General features: G+C 47.7%; 7 protein-coding genes across 7 annotated transcripts; 4 read left to right on the top strand and 3 right to left on the bottom strand.

The window, feature by feature from the left end:
- Positions 1-1,049: 1,049 nt before the first annotated feature.
- Pdw03_7305 (Helicase required for RNAi-mediated heterochromatin assembly 1) lies at positions 1,050-1,723 on the top strand (the record flags this gene model as incomplete). Its single annotated transcript, XM_066101616.1, has 3 exons — positions 1,050-1,242; positions 1,302-1,384; positions 1,463-1,723. The coding sequence occupies 3 exons, from the start codon at positions 1,050-1,052 to the stop codon at positions 1,721-1,723; spliced, it is 537 nt and encodes a 178-aa protein (XP_065956699.1).
- A 287-nt stretch (positions 1,724-2,010) lies between these two features.
- Pdw03_7304 (DEAD box helicase involved in nonsense mediated decay, putative) lies at positions 2,011-3,367 on the top strand (the record flags this gene model as incomplete). Its single annotated transcript, XM_066101615.1, has 2 exons — positions 2,011-3,289; positions 3,357-3,367. 2 exons carry the CDS (start codon positions 2,011-2,013, stop codon positions 3,365-3,367), a joined length of 1,290 nt encoding a protein of 429 aa, XP_065956698.1.
- Positions 3,368-3,461: 94 nt separating this feature from the next.
- Pdw03_7303 (putative mitochondrial chaperone BCS1-B) lies at positions 3,462-4,137 on the bottom strand (the record flags this gene model as incomplete). The annotated part of the gene is made up of 3 exons (XM_066101614.1): positions 3,462-3,489; positions 3,543-3,589; positions 3,838-4,137. The coding sequence occupies 3 exons, from the start codon at positions 4,135-4,137 to the stop codon at positions 3,462-3,464; spliced, it is 375 nt and encodes a 124-aa protein (XP_065956697.1).
- A 965-nt stretch (positions 4,138-5,102) lies between these two features.
- On the bottom strand, positions 5,103-9,453 carry Pdw03_7302 (SNF2 family helicase/ATPase, putative; the record flags this gene model as incomplete). Its single annotated transcript, XM_014678547.1, has 2 exons — positions 5,103-6,897; positions 6,962-9,453. 2 exons carry the CDS (start codon positions 9,451-9,453, stop codon positions 5,103-5,105), a joined length of 4,287 nt encoding a protein of 1,428 aa, XP_014534033.1.
- A 637-nt stretch (positions 9,454-10,090) lies between these two features.
- On the top strand, positions 10,091-11,689 carry Pdw03_7301 (Glutathione synthetase, putative; the record flags this gene model as incomplete). The annotated part of the gene is made up of 2 exons (XM_014678548.1): positions 10,091-10,392; positions 10,447-11,689. 2 exons carry the CDS (start codon positions 10,091-10,093, stop codon positions 11,687-11,689), a joined length of 1,545 nt encoding a protein of 514 aa, XP_014534034.1.
- Positions 11,690-14,694: 3,005 nt separating this feature from the next.
- Positions 14,695-16,596, top strand: Pdw03_7300 (Bestrophin-like; the record flags this gene model as incomplete). Its single annotated transcript, XM_014678549.1, has 7 exons — positions 14,695-14,949; positions 15,053-15,200; positions 15,264-15,348; positions 15,412-15,537; positions 15,599-15,948; positions 16,001-16,174; positions 16,244-16,596. The coding sequence occupies 7 exons, from the start codon at positions 14,695-14,697 to the stop codon at positions 16,594-16,596; spliced, it is 1,491 nt and encodes a 496-aa protein (XP_014534035.1).
- Positions 16,597-17,245: 649 nt separating this feature from the next.
- Pdw03_7299 (ribonuclease P/MRP protein subunit POP8) lies at positions 17,246-17,821 on the bottom strand (the record flags this gene model as incomplete). Its single annotated transcript, XM_014678550.1, has 2 exons — positions 17,246-17,585; positions 17,676-17,821. The coding sequence occupies 2 exons, from the start codon at positions 17,819-17,821 to the stop codon at positions 17,246-17,248; spliced, it is 486 nt and encodes a 161-aa protein (XP_014534036.1).
- Between the last annotated feature and the right edge of the window lie 253 nt (positions 17,822-18,074).

The raw sequence follows: 18,074 nt of genomic DNA, 5'->3' as shown, positions 1-18,074 counted from the left end.
TGAAGCTGGAGGTTAGGAGCTTTTGAACAAACAGCTCCGACGCAAACGAAAATGAGGCAAATGACCGTGAGATCAGAACTATGTTCCGGCTCCAGAGTACAAAGGAGAGCGCGTCGCGTTACGCCGCGGCTTAAAATGATCATGGATCCGATGCTTGGCGGACCGACCAATCAGCGTCAAGAACTCTCGAGTCATACACTGCCTAGGCACTACAATGTACAATCTATCACATTAGAAATACCTGATCCTACACAATAGAGTGTTAGTTACCTGTATCTCTATAAGAAGCTAATTGGCTGAACAGCAAGGAATGGGAATTCAGACCTACTTCCATTCTTGGAGTGGAAATAATTGAGAAATTGTGTAGCAGGATCTTGCTACATATTCACATGCATCAAGAACTGTGAACCAATCATGGGAACCAGGAAGATGTCTTTGAAACAAAAATTCCCTAAAGAGGTTGAGGCTTAACCAAATTCTCTGGCTAAAATGGATTTGTATGGAAGATTGAACCTCATGAGGTCTATGTAGTAAATGCATTTCGAACCCAGTACTATCAAATACGTCGGTATGGAGAGGGTGGTAGATTGTAGGCAGTGAAATACACATAATCCAATCTATTTCAGTTGTAGCAAACATTTTCTATACTTCGATTCACTTTCCTCTTTCATCGACATCCGTCCAGACAATCTCAGTCGCTTCTCACTACCTCCCTCATTCTCTTCTCATGCACAACTCTATCACCTTGTATCTAAGCTCGTCTGACCTCATCTACATAACATATACTCTCCACTGAGTTTGACTTCAACATCGTCTATGCCGTTTCGTTCCCCGCGCACTTTCCACTTTCCACGACAGACTCACATGCTCCATACCCATTCACTACTCCAAAGACTACAGCAGGTCAATTTCCGAGAATCAAACTCTTGGGGGTGGGAGCATCGATTGTAGGAAAGTGTCTTGGTGAGGTTGGTCAAAGATCTACTGGAATACATATCGGCTAACTTCGCGCATTCCATAGACAATCATGTCCCATTTTCGCTTTCAATATGGATATCCGCCTTAGGAGCAGGTCAAACCTGTTAATCTGGAAATCCGTCAATACTTTGACCCGGATCTACCAATCTACGGCCCTTGGAAACATTGGCAAACCAAACCAGAGCTTCCGTCTGCCGAAGAAGTCCTCGGGACAGACATACCAGGAGACGTTGTTGCTCTTACCCCCAACTGCATTTCAAAACCGTGGGTTTCAAAAGAGGAATACATAGAGGCCCATAATGCTTTGATCCGAGAGGACTCAGTTGCACCACTCCGAAATGCTGTGGCCCGAGTTCGCGCTGATCCTTTTGTGAAAGATACTCCAGATGTCTCCATCTACGAGAAGGTGAGTAATGATACTGTAGAGAAATCCCTTGAAGTTCAAGATTACAGATTCTGATTTTCATACTCTTTTAATTGAAAGGTCTTCGTTGTCGGTATTACCCTAGCCCGCGCAGGCTTAGCGTTGCAAATCCAATTCTCCATTCGCCGTGCGGGCAAAAATATTGCCTGGACATACTCTAACCGTCTTAATACTGGAGCAGTTGTTGCCTTGACTCTCAAGAATAATGCATTCTCAAGCAAATGTGTTATCACTGTCGTGGCTTGTCGGCTGCTGGAAGCGATTGAGAAAGACCCCCCAGAGGTCGATCTCTTTGGCTTTACCCGACGAGATCGAGGTTGATCCACAGTAAGGATATGATCTTATGAGTAATCAGGAAATGACGATACTGACCATTATACCGCAATAGGCAAGAATGGATTATGGTTGAGGCTCGAGCGGGATATTTTGAGGCTAGCCGACACACCTTGACAGCACTGCAAAAGTTGTCAAAGGAAAGGTCAGGCGACAAACCAGCATAGCCGTATTGGAAGGATTATTTAACCTTATCTATTTTTCCATTGAATGGACAAATCTGCAGTCTGGTAGGAGATATTGATGCACCGCAATACATCCACACCGCGCCGTGCATGGACTTCACAACATTGTCTGAAACCTCTGTGCTCGATATCACCAAAAAGTATGACATCCTCAAACAATGGCCCTCGCAGCCAATGGGAAAGCTAGATGCATCCCAATGGTCAGCCCTGAATCGTATGTTGACTAAAAGACTGGCCATCATTCAGGGCCCTCCTGGAACAGGTAAGACCTTTACCTCCATTGCTGCTCTGCGGATGATGCTCTCAAATAAAGCGCCTACGGATCCGCCGATTATAATTGCCGCTCAAACTAACCATGCTCTCGATCAACTGATCAAGCATATCTCGGTGTTTGAGAAAAACTATGTGCGACTAGGTGGAAGAACCTCTGATCCTGAAATCCGTAAGCGCACCCCCTATGAGATCAGGCAAAATGATGGTCTGTTGAAAATTGAGGGGGGCTTGATGACTCCAATGAGAAAGAAACAGAACAAAATCGCGGCTGAGCTTGACAAGCTCCTAAAACCACTTGCGCGATCAAACAACAGCAGGCCTCTTGAAGCATCTCTATTTTTGGAAAATGGTCTTTTGAGCCAAGACCAGGTTGATTCCTTGCAGGAAACTGCACATATATGGCAGCAATCTAACACCCCCGCAAATACCGATCCTTTGGCGGCTTGGCTTGCAGGCAGCGTGAGGGAATTTCAATCCGAATACGCCGGTGACTTCGGGTTCATTGATGATGATAGCGACCTGGAATATGAGCAACTGAAGGAAATTGAAGTCGAACATGGAGGACATGAAGATGATTGGTCATCTTTCAGAACACGGTTTTTCCCATTGTCGCCTGGTCTTTGTAGCTCCAACACTGCCAGAATCTCCCGGGCCACGGTCGAAAGTCTTTTAAAAGAGAATGACTTTTATAAGATTCACAAGAGATATCGCGGTGCCGTTTATGAATACCTGCGTCAGCAGCTGATCGCGATTCTGGAAGAACATGTGCAGCGCCTTGCTCAAACTTACCAAGACTGCTCTGCCAATTTTCAAATTGGTAGGTTTGAACGAGATTTCTGTATTCTACAGGAGGCGAAGATAATTGGCATGACCACCACGGGTCTGAGCAAATATAGAGGATTGGTCTCGAGTTTGAAACCCCGGGTCATCTTGATTGAGGAGGCAGCAGAAATACTTGAAGCCCCATTTGCAGTTGCTTGCCTTCCATCACTTCAGCATCTTATTCTTGTTGGTGATCACCAGCAGCTCAAGGGTCAATGTGCCGACTATGAGCTCTGCGGCAATCCTTTCAACCTCGATGTCTCCATGTTTGAACGTCTAATGACAAATGAAATGCCGTACACCATGCTTCAAGAGCAAAGACGAATGGTGCCAGAAATCAGAAAGCTCGTAGCACCTATGTATGGGGATATTCTTCGTGACCATCCGTCTGTTGAGGATCACCCTTTGGTTCCTGGCATGGGAGACAAACGTTTTTTTTTCTTCGATCACACAGCGCATGAAAGTAACGACAATCTATTGTCCAAGGTCAACGATTTTGAGGCATCGATGGTGGTCAATCTCCTTACCTTGTGATGAACCAAGTCCCACCAGCCAGTATCACTGTCCTCACGTTCTATAATGGCCAACGGAAGTTGATCATGCGAAAGAAATCACAGAACGAAATGTCTCCAAAGCGTATATCAAAATTTTGACAGTTGACTCATACCAAGGAGAAGAGAACGGTGTTATCATTCTATCACTTGTTCGATCCAATGATCATCGAGGGTTTTAGCACGCCCTAAGCCCTAAGCCCTCCAGCTCAATTACCGGTGCGAACAGGCGTGGCGCAACTTTACCCCATGGTTTTAAGTAGTGACAAACCAAGTTGTAGATTTCCTGTTGCCTGATAGCGCAATCCGTCCAGGGTTCCAGCCGTAGTGGGCAGGACTTGCCAGTAGGTGGTGGAATCTTGCCAGTGGTAGACTGGGCGGTATTGGCAGCTTTCAAGGGCTTCGAAAGAAGATCATGACAGTGCTGGATAGATTCTTCGAAGGTAGTCTGGCGATTTCGTTCCTGCTCTTGTTTTCTCTCCTCTTCTGCTTTATCTCGCAGCGTCTTCTCCTGCCTCCTTTCCTCCTCGGCTTTCAGAAACAAAGCCTTGCAATCAACCGGATCCGACATGACCGTAATGAGTGGAGTGGATATTTGAGAGGTGGTTGATTTATTGACCAATGATCAATGAGTGGAGACCATGGAATGGCAGGTGTCGAGCAGCCGGCAAAGCGGATAAACAGTTCAACCGATATCCGTACTATGATTTGGGATTCCCTGCTCCTCGGAGAACTAAGCTGCACGCAAGGAGAAACCCATCGAAAACAATGCAAGGTAGGGGAAGTCGGGTCATACGTCTAGATGTACTCCGACGTACGATGCTCGATTATCGAACATCTTAGTCAATTTTTGGCATCATCTCTGTAGAAGTTTGAGCACACTCTCAAGGCTAAATGTCGAAACCCATGTGTTGCAAGGAGTACAATACCCGGTCAAAAACAGGGTGGAATGCCCGAAAAAATACACGGATCGCCCTGATGACGCAGTCCATACGGCGTACGCTTTGTGTATGTCATTTTGAACGTAACTACTCCGGATTTCACTCCCGAGCTGGCCCAAAACGCGTCAAATAATTTAAACTAGGATGTCTGTTAATTTCATAGCCTTATCACTTCGATTTTTTTGTCCATCAAATCTGAATCTCACGCCCACTATGAAGACGCCGGTATGATGAATGGCCTTCTGTTCTCTGAGGGTGCCGTCTTCGTAAATGCAAATAAGCATTGGGAGAGGAGGTGGAGTTGATAGACAGAAAGCTGCGTTTGTGACACTTGCGCATTGCTTCTCTGTAAGGATTCGTAAGCTTTGCCTGTTGGTTATTTCTTGCTCCCTTTATTACGATTCTGCGTTCATTTCTGTATTGATGAATGCAGAAATCTCTCAAGGATCTCGCCACTATACGTTTTTGTTTACTAGGGAAAAAGTTGCAAAACAATCGTTCATTTCATTGCCAACATACATATGGGGTATCACTCAAACCAAGAAGGGAAAGAATAAAAACAAAAGAAACAAGAAGGGGGACGACCGAAGAAAGCTCATGATCCCAAGGATTCAAAATGTAGACGTCTCAGTTTCAACTGATCCTCCACGGATTGCTGCTCTTGTGCTGTCAATCGGTCTTCTGGGTCAATTTCATCAACACAGAGTTTGGCGCTCAAAATTGACTCGCCACACTTAGCCTTCAGTCTCCCCATCATCTGGGGATCCGTTGCGAATGCAGTTTCATCAATTCCGCCTTTATGGACGCTCGCTTGCCAGGGAACCAGATATCGTTCTAGCGCTTTGGAACCCATACGAGCAACATGCTCATCGTCAAGAAGACGGCTAGCAAGCTGGCTCTTAAAGATCGTCTTATTATAGATCTTCTCCTCGACCGTTCCAGCAGCGACCATTCGGTATACAAAGACTTTCTTCTTTTGCCCAATGCGGTAGGCACGTCCGATTGCCTGCTGTTCCCATGTAGGGTTGAACTGGAAATCGAAAATGACAACTCGGTTCGCAGCCTGAATGTTCAAGCCAAGGCCACCAGCTTTGGTAGAAATAAGAAAGACGTAGGTCGAGGGATCGTTGTTGAATCTCCGAACTACCTCGGGACGCTGAGCCGGAGTCACGTTGCCCTGTAGGAGAGCATACTTTCTCTGCGCTCCGTCCATCACTTCCGCCAGATACTTCAGTGTTGGAATGCTGGAGGAAAAGACGAGGATTTTGTCCCCAATTGCGATTGCCTGATCGAGAATCTCATTGAGAATTGCCACTCGGCTGGATAAGCCGGGATCCAGCAAGTTAGGAATGTCCTTGAACACATCATCTAGTTCAGATAGCATTGACCTTGGCATGACTTGCGGTTCGACGGGCATGCTAAAGCCGAGAATGGCAACGGGAGCATCACTGCTAGGACTTATTTGCTTGCCACATGCACTTTTGGTCTTCCGGGACTCTAGATCCGTCTTGAAAAGGGCCGGGTGGTTACAGCAAAGCTTGAGAAGAGGGAGCCAAGACATAAGCTCCGAGCGGACACCCGCTTCGTTTTGTGCTACACCTTTGATTAAGATGTTGTACACAGCTTTTTGGAGGGTTGTCGGCTCGAAGTAAACAGAGTACTCGTACTTCGGTGGCAGGTCGTTTGTTAGTGCGGACATGTCCGCTCGCTGTACTTTGGGATTGATGATGCGAAGGAACAGCTCCTGGCGCTGGAGCGCCTCTCTTCGGTCAGATTTGGTGCTGTCAATCTGCGAGCCATTTTCGATTGGCTTGATGAATTGATCATTGAAATCGGGAAACTCTCCCAGGTACTGGGGGGCAACCCAATCCACCATCCAATAGTAATCTTCTAACCCATTGGATATCGGAGTGCCAGTGAGGGCAATCCGTTTTCTTGTGCGCAAGCGGGATGCTGCCTCGGCAATCTGGCTTTCATGGTTGCGCAAATTCTGAGCTTCGTCGACCACAACAAGAGTTGGGCTGTTCAACACCCAGCTCTTGACCATTTCGTTGGCCGGTTGCTGTGACTGGTCCTCATTTGTTTCTGCTTTTTCCTTGACAATATTACGGAAGATGTTGTAGCTGAGTATCAGTATACCACCCTCATCGTTCCATGTGCAAATCTCTTGGGTTCGGTCAAGGGTCGGGTTTGTTGCCGGAATTGACCGAACCTTGCCAAGATTGTGGTTCTGGGGGGACCACATTTCAAACTCATCACACCAGTTTTGGATCAGGGATGCTGGGCACAGGAGCAGAGTTTTTGACTGTCGCAACTGTTCAGGAATTTGATCACGAATTGACGGGTCTTCTGATGCTCCTGCATTGGAGATGGTAACAAGAAGTGATATTCTGAGCAGACAGGAGTTAGCTGGGTTCTAACGAACTGGTCAGTATTATGATGATCAGAACTCACACTTGCATCGTCTTGCCCAACCCCATAGTGTGGGCTAGCAAACACCCTTCTTCTCTTTTGTTCTCGATAATTTCTCGGAACATAAATTGAATTCCAGAGAGCTGGTAGGATTTGACATATTGCGCGATGTAGGGGTCCAGGCATATCATGGGAATCCGGAAAGAAACCGGCCTTGGTGGATTTTCTTTCCCAACGTGTCCTCGGGCAAATCGAGACGCAAGCAATGCTCTTTTAGCTTCAGCTTGTTTGTTCTGCCGTTCTTGGCCTTCCTTCTGAGCCCGAGTCAGCGTGATTTTGACGTCGGTCAATTTCCACTTGCCGCGGTTGCGCTGAATATCTGGGCTCGATTCGTCGGATTGAACACGAAGTGGAAAAGTTAGCCATCTCTTGTATTCTTTGAGAAGGTCATTGAGGCAGTTCAAGAATGATGCAAATTGATCTTCATCGTCCTTTTCTATCATCACAAGCGCAGCATTGACTTCTTTTGCTGTAAAGGCGCCATGAGGGACTTGAATAAGATTAATCCAGGACACAAACATGGCGGTCATTAACATTGCAGAATGGCTCTCCTCGGGATCCATTTCCTCGATCACTGATGAATCGTCGGACATGTGTTTGAGCGCATCTCGCGCATATTCTCGATAAAGGCAGGACATATAAGATCCGAGGAATGTGGAAAGCTCATTGATCCGGTTGTTCGGCAGACCCGTGAGGGCCTTCGCTACCAGGTGAAGTCGGTTTCCACTCTCCTCAATGATTCTCCACATCATAGAACAGACATGGTCAAAAACACACAAAGCCTCATCAGTTTCACTGCCGTTGTCACTCGTCAAGTCAATAAACTCATGTGTGTTGAGGCGCGTCGGGCTGATGGGACAGGCGTTTGCTGCCATTTGATCCTCTGATTCACATTCCTTCGAGTACAGGGCCACGTCCCGATCAAACGGGAGAATTTTCATAGGCATCAGTGTTGAACTTGGGTGATCTTGGATGGGGCTGTTTTTCTCCAGGCGGCGCCTTTTCGCGGCTGGGGGCTCGTAATTCTCTTCTTTGTAGAAAAGATGGCTGAGGTCCTCATCTGAAGAGTAGTCGCGGAACGGTCCATATTGATAAGCTGCGCGAGGACGTGGCTCCTCTTCATCCTGTGCAATCTCACCGTCTTCAACATCAGATATAAGGACAGGAGCAAGACTGTCTTCCGATTGTTCTGATGATTCATCATCCTCATCTTCTCCGATCTCACGCACGGAATCCGAATCTAAACTCAGAGTCTCTTCTCCGGTGTCGTGCACGGAATCTGAATCCGAGTCTAAAGTCTCTTCGCCGTCTGAATTTACCTTGGACTTTTTTGGCCGCGGGGGTCGTGGAGGATGAGCAACCTTTGCCGGCGAGGTAGTTTGATCGAGAACGGAAAGCTTCCATTCATCTAAGCAAATGTCAATCACGGTGGGGTCGAGGCATGCACATGCTTGGATTAAAGACGAGCGTGTTGAGTGTTGCGCCTCAGCGAGTGCTTGGCGAAGTGCTTGACACCGTTTCTCCAGGTGGGCGACCCGTGCCGAAATTTGGCTTTTCATGCTCGGGAACTTTTGACCTCTGATCCAAATTTGAAGCGCTTTCGGCTGCTCTTTTGGTAACCGAGTTTCGACGAACTGGGATCTCCGTGAATCAATGTATTCATCGACGATTTCGTTGAACTCGGCATCTTCCAGAGTCCCCGAAGCATCCGGGGGAATGTCCAGGTAGGATTGCCCTTCATCCTCTTGCATTTCCTCACGAGTCTCTGTATCATATTCACCCTCAGAGCTGGATTCCCCAAGAGATGAGAGAACATCAGCATCGTTTGGGGGATAAGCCTTCACAAGATGGTCAAAAAAAGCATCGTTCCCAAAGGCGCACTTCGGAGCAGGTAGTTCGTGGGGGGAGCGTGCCTCCATGAGAGATAATATGGGCGGTCTTTCAACGATAGTGGTCTCCATCCGACGAGGTTTCTTTCTCTCTGTATGGGCCGGTGAAAGCCCATCGAGAAGAGGGGTGAGGTTGGAGGAATGACCAAGAATGGTGGATCCGACAGGATCATCAAGAGAGGTGTTGGTGTTAACTGAAACATCAAAAAGGGGGTTGGTGTGTATGGGCTCATTATTGCATTTTGGTGAGAGTTGCTCTTCGTTGAGAAGTGCTTTGGGAGGATTGCGAAGAGGAGGCTGCTGCTGCTGCTCCAACTGGTACTTCGGCGATCGTCGCTGCAACCATTTACTGGCTTTCAGGACATAATGGCGTTGTGCAATAGTCTTTATGCCTAGCTCTTTCACATGATTGTCTGTGATCTCGAGAAACATTAAGCCTGAGATGGAATTTTCTCGGAGAGAGATCTCCAGAGCCACGAGATCCGGGCAAGCCAAATTGTACGACCAGTCACCAGGCTCGTCATGGCAGAGAAATTTGACAGTCTCGTCGACTGTCCAGTCCCAAGGGTCTTTGGTTGAAGACATGTTTTCTTGGGGGCCTGGACTGGATTAGCGGGCGGTCTGGATGTGTCAGGCGCGCATTTGTGGACGCGATTGGAGAAGGGACAGTTTTGGGGCGAACATAAGCTTGACTTATCATGAAAAGGCCCCCAATGCAAGTCAGAGGTGAATAGTGAAGACTGAGACTCATGTAAAAACTGAGCTTAATTTGAAATTTCTATGAAGGATTGAACTAAGGCTACCTCGAAGAAAAGTGAACGAGGGGCGATCCTTGAAAGAAACTTTGGGTAAAAGCAGAGGATAAGATAGAAGAGAAGCAAAAGAAAAGAGGGAGGGATATCAAAAGTAAACCTGTCCACAACCCTCTTTCTTCCCAATCTGTGTTGTACTTGAAGCTCATTTTTAGTGCCAGTTTTTTTTAGGCGGTGAGGTGCATTGGACTAAAACGAAGCCAATTATTCTCAAAAGGGAAGGCGGGACGAGCGGGCGGTCTCGCGCTCTCGTCCAGTATCTTTATGCCTCAGGTGTCAATAAATGCCCCGCCAATTACAAATCCCCAGAATCCCCTAGGCCCAGACTTGGTGAGGTTGGATTCTTTGAAAAGTCTACGCAACTTGGGAAGCAACATACCTTAATAAATCAATTCCTGCTCGCTAGCAATATGGCAGAATCAATTTATAACAACTATCCGCCAGACTTGTCGCCAGCTCAACAAAAGTTTCTTGTCACATCTGTGAAAGACTGGGCTATCCAAAACGGTCTTGCTGTTCGACCATCCCCAGCAATCATCCCAACTGGGGTAGATTCGAATGGGGTGCTGGCTACAAATGCGCCAGTGACGTTGTTCCCCAGTCCATTTCCCAGAGTTTGCTTCGAGGAAGCGACTGCTCTCCAAGAGATCTACAACGAACTTTATGCTATGATTACATGCAATGAAGAATGGCTAGGAAATATCGTGGAAGGGTAGGGAATTTACTGGTCTAGCACGGTTCATTGCTGATTATTGGCCATTTGCAGGCTTATTGAAGTTGATGACTTTGTCTCGAATTTGTGGAAGGTTCATCTGGACGTGCGAAAAGAGGGATATGTTCAGAACCTGTCATTGGGCCTCTTCCGGTCCGATTATATGGCCCATATTCTGCCTACGGGCGCTCCGGCTCTAAAGCAGGTTGAGTTCAACACGATCTCGTCATCTTTTGGAGGTCTTTCAGCTCTTGTGCGAAAAATGCATACCGAGCTTCTGGCCTCGCCGCCGGGTTCATCAATCAATTATCCGGCCCATCCCCTGCTACAATCCGAAACTCCAGCAGAGAACAACGCAGTGGAAACGCTCTCAGCAGGTTTGGCAGCAGCTCATGAGGCCTATGGAGTGTCCAAGTCCACCCCGGCCCTTCCTCTTTGTATTCTCTTCATAGTCCAGGAGACGGAAAGGAACGTTTTTGATCAGCATGCACTCTCGACACAGCTCAAGACAGTTCACAACATCCCAGTGTTCCGTGTGGCTAGCGTCGATGTCTTGGATCAGACATCCATTCCCAGCTCGAGCTCCTCGCGGCCGTTGTTGTACCAGCCGCCTCACTCTCCCAACTCAACATTCGAGGTAACAACTGTTTATCTTCGAGCCTACTATTCACCAGACGAATACAAATCTAGCCGTGACTGGCTGGCCCGAACTCACTTGGAGCGCTCTGCGGCGATCAAGTGTCCTACAGTGCTCAATCAGCTGTCTGGCTGCAAGAAAGTCCAGCAGGTCTTAGCAGAGCCGACAGGACCAGATCATCTCTCAAGCTTCTTAAAGGGTATTGAAACTACCCTTGTTGAAAGAGTCCGAGATACCTTCGCCCCGCAATATGACCTGTCTGTCAACAGTCAAGGCCGCGATCTAGCCCTAAATCCAGAGACAGCTCTGAACCATGTTCTCAAGCCACAGCGTGAGGGGGGTGGCAACAATGTCTACAAATCCGACATCCCAGACTTTTTGCACTCCATTCCAGAATCTGACTGGAGAGGCTGGGTGCTTATGGAACTCATCAACCCTGCAGCCAATGCCCAGAATGTTGCCTTGCGAAATGATGGTGAGGTCATTCGGGGAGATGTCATCTCTGAGCTTGGTGTCTATGGTACGATTCTTTGGGAGAACACAGGGAAAATTTTACACAATGAACAAGGCGGGTATCTATTGAGGACTAAAGGGAAAGAGGTGAATGAAGGTGGTGTAGCCGCAGGATTCTCCAGCTTGGACAGTGCCCTTTTGTTTTAGATGACACGTTTGAAATATACAATATCCACAATTTAGTCACGGTCACATGCATATACATGACATGTTACCCAGTAGACAGCTCGGTGGCATTACCTGTAAGGCGAAAAAGGTTGAGACCCTTACTCTCACAACGCGGTCAAATCTGCTAATTTTGCTTTGTTCCACGGTTCAGCAAAAATCGAACTGTGTCGATGTTCCCAGTATCTGCTGCCCTGGTTAACGCGGTGTGTTGATTCTTGTCTATGTGGTTAATCGAGCATCGACCAGGAAGTGTGCGATATCGAGGTCCTGCCATGATGGATTGATTACTGTTCCCAACATAGTGGGGGTACTTGGATTAAGAAAGATCTTCCCATTTAAGACAACCTATCACAAGAACTCACAGGGTCTCAAAGCAGCCTTATCTGGCAGTGTTGAAAAAGTTCCAGGGGCGCGGCACGAATCCATTCCTCTCAATCAAGACTTGGAACAATTCTGCATTCAAATCAGATCTCCTCTTAATCCTGCCATTGACCCATACCTCAGCCTCATCGAAGACCTTAGGGCAGTATTTTTGGATTTTGAATAGGGTATGGGCAGTAGGAGCCGTGTCAAGAGACCGACCACCGTGGTTTGAAAAGATGATTCGTTCAACTTGTGGCGCATTAATGGGGCGATATTCGCATCTTCATGGGTCCGATACCTTTGGGAATAGCAGGAAGATCGGTGTGCTTTGCCAAACACTCAAGGGTCTCTATCCATGTAAGAGAAGAATTCATTCCCTTGACTACTAGGTCTCCAGTCTGGGTGATAGGCCCAGAGTCATTATCTTTTTCGCTTTCATTCTGTGCATAGAACACTTGGTTTGCATGATAGTGCTAGGATCTGCCTTCCCTCTGAGCTTACAAGGGAGAAGACCTTTGACCTCTTCCTAGCTGAGATTTTGTTGCATTTGTAGATGCTGGCGGGCCTTACAAGATATGCAAATGTCGTAGTTCTAGGTAAATGTCTCTTGCACCAAGCCATGCTTTTTAACGCCATCGCACCCACCTCCAAAATTTTTTTTTTTGAAAATACGTTTAAAAACTTCAGCTAAAGAGACCAACTGAAAAGACGTCACAAAGCCGCAAAGGTGGCTGACAATTCTGACATCTTGATTGGACAACCCAGCACCGGACTCTGAGGATTCACCGGGCCCCCACGCTTCGGAGGCAGAAACGTCTTCGTCTCCTCTGGGCTAATCTGGTGCACTTTTCTCAAGTGTATGCGTACCGAAGTGGGTGTTTTAAACAACTTGTTGCATGATGCTATCCACACCGAGTACTTTTAGTCACAAAAGTGTCGTCGACGAAGCATCCGAGGAAAGTTTCGCTGCTGAATAAGAGAAGCTTTGGTGTGGACCGTCGGTAACGGTGTTTGTCGTCGGTCTCTATCTCGCTACCTAAAATCCACGTGTTCGAGTGGAGTCGTCAAAGATGATGGAAGAAGAGCAGGGTCAATGCTTTCGCTATTCGGGGATTGGAGAGGTGGAGAGTGGATGTTTCTAGGGGATTGAGGTGGAGGAACAACGAACTCGGCATCTGTGGCCACCAACGCAGATGCTGAGGTGGCATCAGCTTTAGGGATCTCGACATCGTCCTGCTAGTTGATCCACAGCTCACGTCGGAGCCGGAGCCTCAGAACCGATAGCGTTGCTACTAGGTTCATCGTCATCTCATTTTCTCCAGTGCCAGAGCAATAAATTTGATTGCACTCAATTATTCGAGACAGCATTCGTTCCCTCTTGGCACGATCATTCTACACATGAAGTTTTCAGCGAAAGTCTTGGCCACGCCTAGGGTGGCACTCGCAACAATCTGCTCTGGCGTCATCGACGCGCTGTTGGAAATGATCTGCAGAGCACCGACGCTTCGACCTCTGCAATTCCAGCTTCACCGGAGGGGTGCCCCAGCTGGATCATAGTTGCCGGTGAAACAGGATTTGGAGTGGAAAGTTGGTCTAAAAATCGTACGTTTACAACATAAACCGCATTGGGTGCAATTGACAAAGATCTTTGGCCTCAGTTGGAAGGAGCGGAACGCCTCGGTATTCTTGCGCCTGTTGGGCCTTGTTGTTCACTATTGTAGTGGCATCTTCTATCTCATTTAAGTTGTCAATTGAGCCCATTTTTTTTTCCCTTTTTTATATGATTCTCTTCCCCCTCCCCCCCTATAGCTTCACTGGCTGACAGGGGTATCGGATCCTTTTCCTTTTATGGATTAGCGTCTAGGCAATCCAAATGAGGAAATCCTTAATCCACAAATGTATAACCTTGGAAGTACTCCGTACGGAGTTTGGAGTCCTTCAGAAACAATTCTAAATTCGCCTATGGACTTGATTGAACTGTTGTAATCTCTTAACAACCTCAGCACTATCACTTGGAGTTTGGATTTCCACCAAGGAGAGACGCTCGTACTTAAGCAGGAAGTCGACAGCTCAAGATGATGTCTCATGTTGTATCCATGTATCTTGATTTTCTCCGTTCCTTTTATACGACCGGCGAAGGACGGAGTAATGCGCCTACAACATATTCCGGCGCTTATGTTGTGTTGAAACGTTCTACAGTTTGGGGCTTGGATCTATAATCTGGGTATACGGAGTAATCTGGAACACTAACCCTAGCCCAATCGCGACCCGGACGGTTCATGAGCAATGCCCCCCCCCCCCCGTGAAATCTGCGTAGACCAATTAAATTATCTTGGAAGAAACTTCCCCCTGGATGGCTAAAATTAAACATGCGGACGTGTCCGTCAACCCTCAGTCTAGATCCCCGTTGAACCGCCCCTGTCAAGCGAACAGCCCGTGTTTCACTTTTACTTCCCCTGCAATTTTTCCTTTTACTTCGTTTTTTACTATTCTTGTTCGATGTTCTAATTTCTCTTGTAGATTTCCTTTCTGTTAATTCATTCTATTATCAGAACCCGCCCAATTTCGGCTGCATTCAAACTGATCTATTCAATCTCCTTTTGACGTTCTGTTGCCTCGTCATGACGGACGGCCACAGTGCCCCTCCAGCTGATACACCGGCACTGGCACCAGCAGCAGACAGCACTGCTGCGCCGGTCCCGGCAGATGTACGCTCGCACGTCCATCATCAGACGGCGCCAACCCATGACAAGGAGCAGGTCTCCTCTTTTGGCCGCATTACCCCTCGACCGACATTCTTGGGTAATCTAGCTACCTCGCGTGACACGCAATTCCAGCTAGATCGACGGAATTCGAGTGAGTTGGAGCGATACTTTGTAAGTCGACTCGATTGTGAGATACTCGACATAGAATACGAACCGGAGGACAGGAACATAGTATGAAACAGTAGATTGGCGGGCTAATCTATTCTTTGTCTAGCATGGCCCCCGGAACATGGAAAAACATTCCAAGTGGCCCATCATGATGCGAATGCACGGCAGCATCATGCCAAAAATGATCATCCCACTTCTGACGGTCACTATTTGGTCGACCGCTATTACTGTCTTTTCCAAAACCGTTCATGACAGTGAGTGGTCCCCAAGTCATGGATCAGTGCGTTAATTGGAACTATACACTGACCTCGAACAAGTTGGTATCAACAACATCCTGCTCACCGTGCTGGGTTTCGTGGTGGGTTTGTCTTTGTCATTCCGCAGCTCAACTGCATATGAGAGGTATTTTATTACCCCATTATTGGTTTCGGCTCGAGCCATAGACTAACCCAGTTTGCACTGCAGATGGGCAGATGGGCGTAAATATTGGTCCCAGCTCATTCAAACGTCTCGCAACCTCTCGCGTACAATTTGGATCAATACTGGCGAGAGAGAAGGGGAAGAAGGGAAAGAAGACCTTTTAAGAAAACTGTACGCGATACCCCAGGAGAGCGTAATCTTGGTAGTGTTGGTTCTAATAAGCTCTGTCCAGCTCCGCGTTGAACCTCATTTTGGGCTTTGCTGTCTCCCTTAAACACAAACTCCGCTTCGAGCCCGATATCGCATACGATGATCTGGCTGGCCTGGCGGGACACCTCGACACTTTTGCCCGTGATGCTCACGACCGCATGGTTGTCAACCCTCCGCCTAAAACTATTTGGAAGTCCGCAGGAGAGTACCTGGGTGTGTCCTTCGCCGAGTCAAACCCTCGGAAGTATGTCAAGCGCTCCAAGAAGCCTCTTGGACATTTGCCCCTGGAGATTCTTAACCATCTGTCCGCCTATATCGATTCATGCGTAGCCAACGGCACTATAACTTCAACTCTGCATCAGGGACAAGCCAGTAGGTCTTCCACCCCTTATCTTGTAGTGCTCCAACTCTAACTCAACAAAAGTCACCATGATGGCCACCTTGAATGAGGTTTTGACTGGCACAGAACGTGTCCTGGACACCCCCTTGCCTACCGCATACAGCATTGCCATTGCTCAGATTTCGTGGATCTACATCCTGGTCCTTCCATTCCAGCTTTACAATGCCTTGGAATGGATCACCATCCCCGCATCCATCGGTAAGAGCTACTGAATGATGAATGATCTCCCTTGCACAAGCACAAGAGGTGTTCTAATAGATATTCAAGTGGCTGCCTATATCATCCTCGGCTTGGCTACAATCGGCAGTGAAATCGAGAACCCTTTCGGCCACGATGTCAATGATCTTCCACTGGACACCTACTGCCGGCAGATCGCCGTCGAAATCGACATCATGACTGCCACTCCCCGGCCCACTGTCAATGACTTCATGTCACGCGCTGACAACCTCGTTCTATTCCCTCTTAGTCAGTTGGGATACCCTGAATGGAAAGAGCGAAGCGTCGAGGAAATTCGTGAGGCACTACGAACCAAGGTGGTTGCCAATCCATCATCTTCAGCGTCAGATACATCTACAATCGTGGAAAATCTTCCCCCCAAGACCACCGCGTCATCAGTCTGATTTTCCATGCAAAATTGTCGCCGACAATCAGGGAAACATTTAAAAGGTATTCTTCTTGGTAGAAGATGAGGATTTATTGTGCATTTCAAGAAGCGGGATCAAAGTGGTAATGATCGTGCGCCAGCGTGTGAGTTTTGGCGTTTTCATCCGAGTCATGTGGACTCCAAATACAAAAAAAAAGACTTCTGGCTTGTCTTGAAGTTGCGTACATAGTTTGCTATTGGCTCCTGAATCGGTTCCCTTTCTTCCTTGTTGCACCCGACCTTGCCAAAAAAAAGTACTTCCATGTCTTCACCCGCCGATATAGGCCAAGTGTCTATGTCTCGGTCCGTTCTAGGGAGCCTTGGATGAGACAAGCTCAGTCTCAGGCACTCGATTGTTGCCCGGCTCACGGCATCAGACCAAGTCAAACCCATTCCATTTGGGGCTGGCATTGTCGTTGTCTGGATCATGGGATTTCATGCAACGGCCCTGCAGCCAAACCCACGCAGTATGCACAACAGCACGCATAGATTGTGACGAAAGTCACACAAGTCTCGCCATGACTCGCAGCCAATCGTTTGACAGAAAGTCAAATATATAGACTATCCATAGTTTTAAAATCGTTTCTAGGAGTACTCATGTTGAGGCACGAGTACAGTCCACTAGCCTAGGGAACGAACAAGTCGGCCCCAGAGCCGGCAACCAGGGCACCAAGAAAATTTCCTTTGGCACAAACCCTCCATGCAACATCCCCAGAGCCTGCTGAGTTATTTCCGCTGCCAATCCACGAGCTCACTGCGCTCACGACGGCCGAGGCATCCTCGCGAGGAACTCGAATCCACACAATATCGAGTTTTGTGGTTGATGGGGGTCCAGTCTCAATCTTCAGGATGTCGATCGGAATGGCTGCTCCTGTCAGGCCGAGGAATTGCGACAACGCGGAGGAGAGGTAGGTTCGTGCGGAGACGGCATCGAGGTGTTGTGACGTGCTTCCTGGCTGGGAAACACTAAGATTTCAAAATTAGCGTGATTTTTCGCAGGGTGATTTTCTGCCTAAGTGCGAACGAGGAAAAGAGCAAAGTCGATGGATAGCTTACAGCTTGAGCTTTAGGTATGTCCAGGGTGGATTGCGCGACGTGAAATGAATGGTTTTTGGCTTTGGCTCTGGCGCTTTGCGCTTAGCATTTTCCATTAAAGAAATTTCCGTGTCAATTTCCATGTCATTGTGTGCATCGTCTGTCATTCTGGCGGGTTTTTGAGCTGTTTGAGGTGGTCAAAGATTGATGTTCGGCTGGAGCTCCGCCAAAAAAAAAAAAAGGATGTTGCGTCACGGGATCAAACAATTAGAGAGTTGTGTCCAAAAAATATGAGCCAGCGAGTGAGAATCGATAGGCTGTAAATTCGATGTGCAGGCTATGTTGTAGGAATTTCAGGATCTGACAGCGGCCTCGAGAATTTGTGTCGCGCGCTGCAAGTAAGCTTCTTCGCCGTCGTCT

The sequence above is a fragment of the Penicillium digitatum genome, chromosome 2, assembly GCF_016767815.1.
Source record: "Penicillium digitatum chromosome 2, complete sequence".
Taxonomy (NCBI): domain Eukaryota; kingdom Fungi; phylum Ascomycota; class Eurotiomycetes; order Eurotiales; family Aspergillaceae; genus Penicillium; species Penicillium digitatum.
This window is presented reverse-complemented; position numbering and strand designations above follow the sequence as displayed.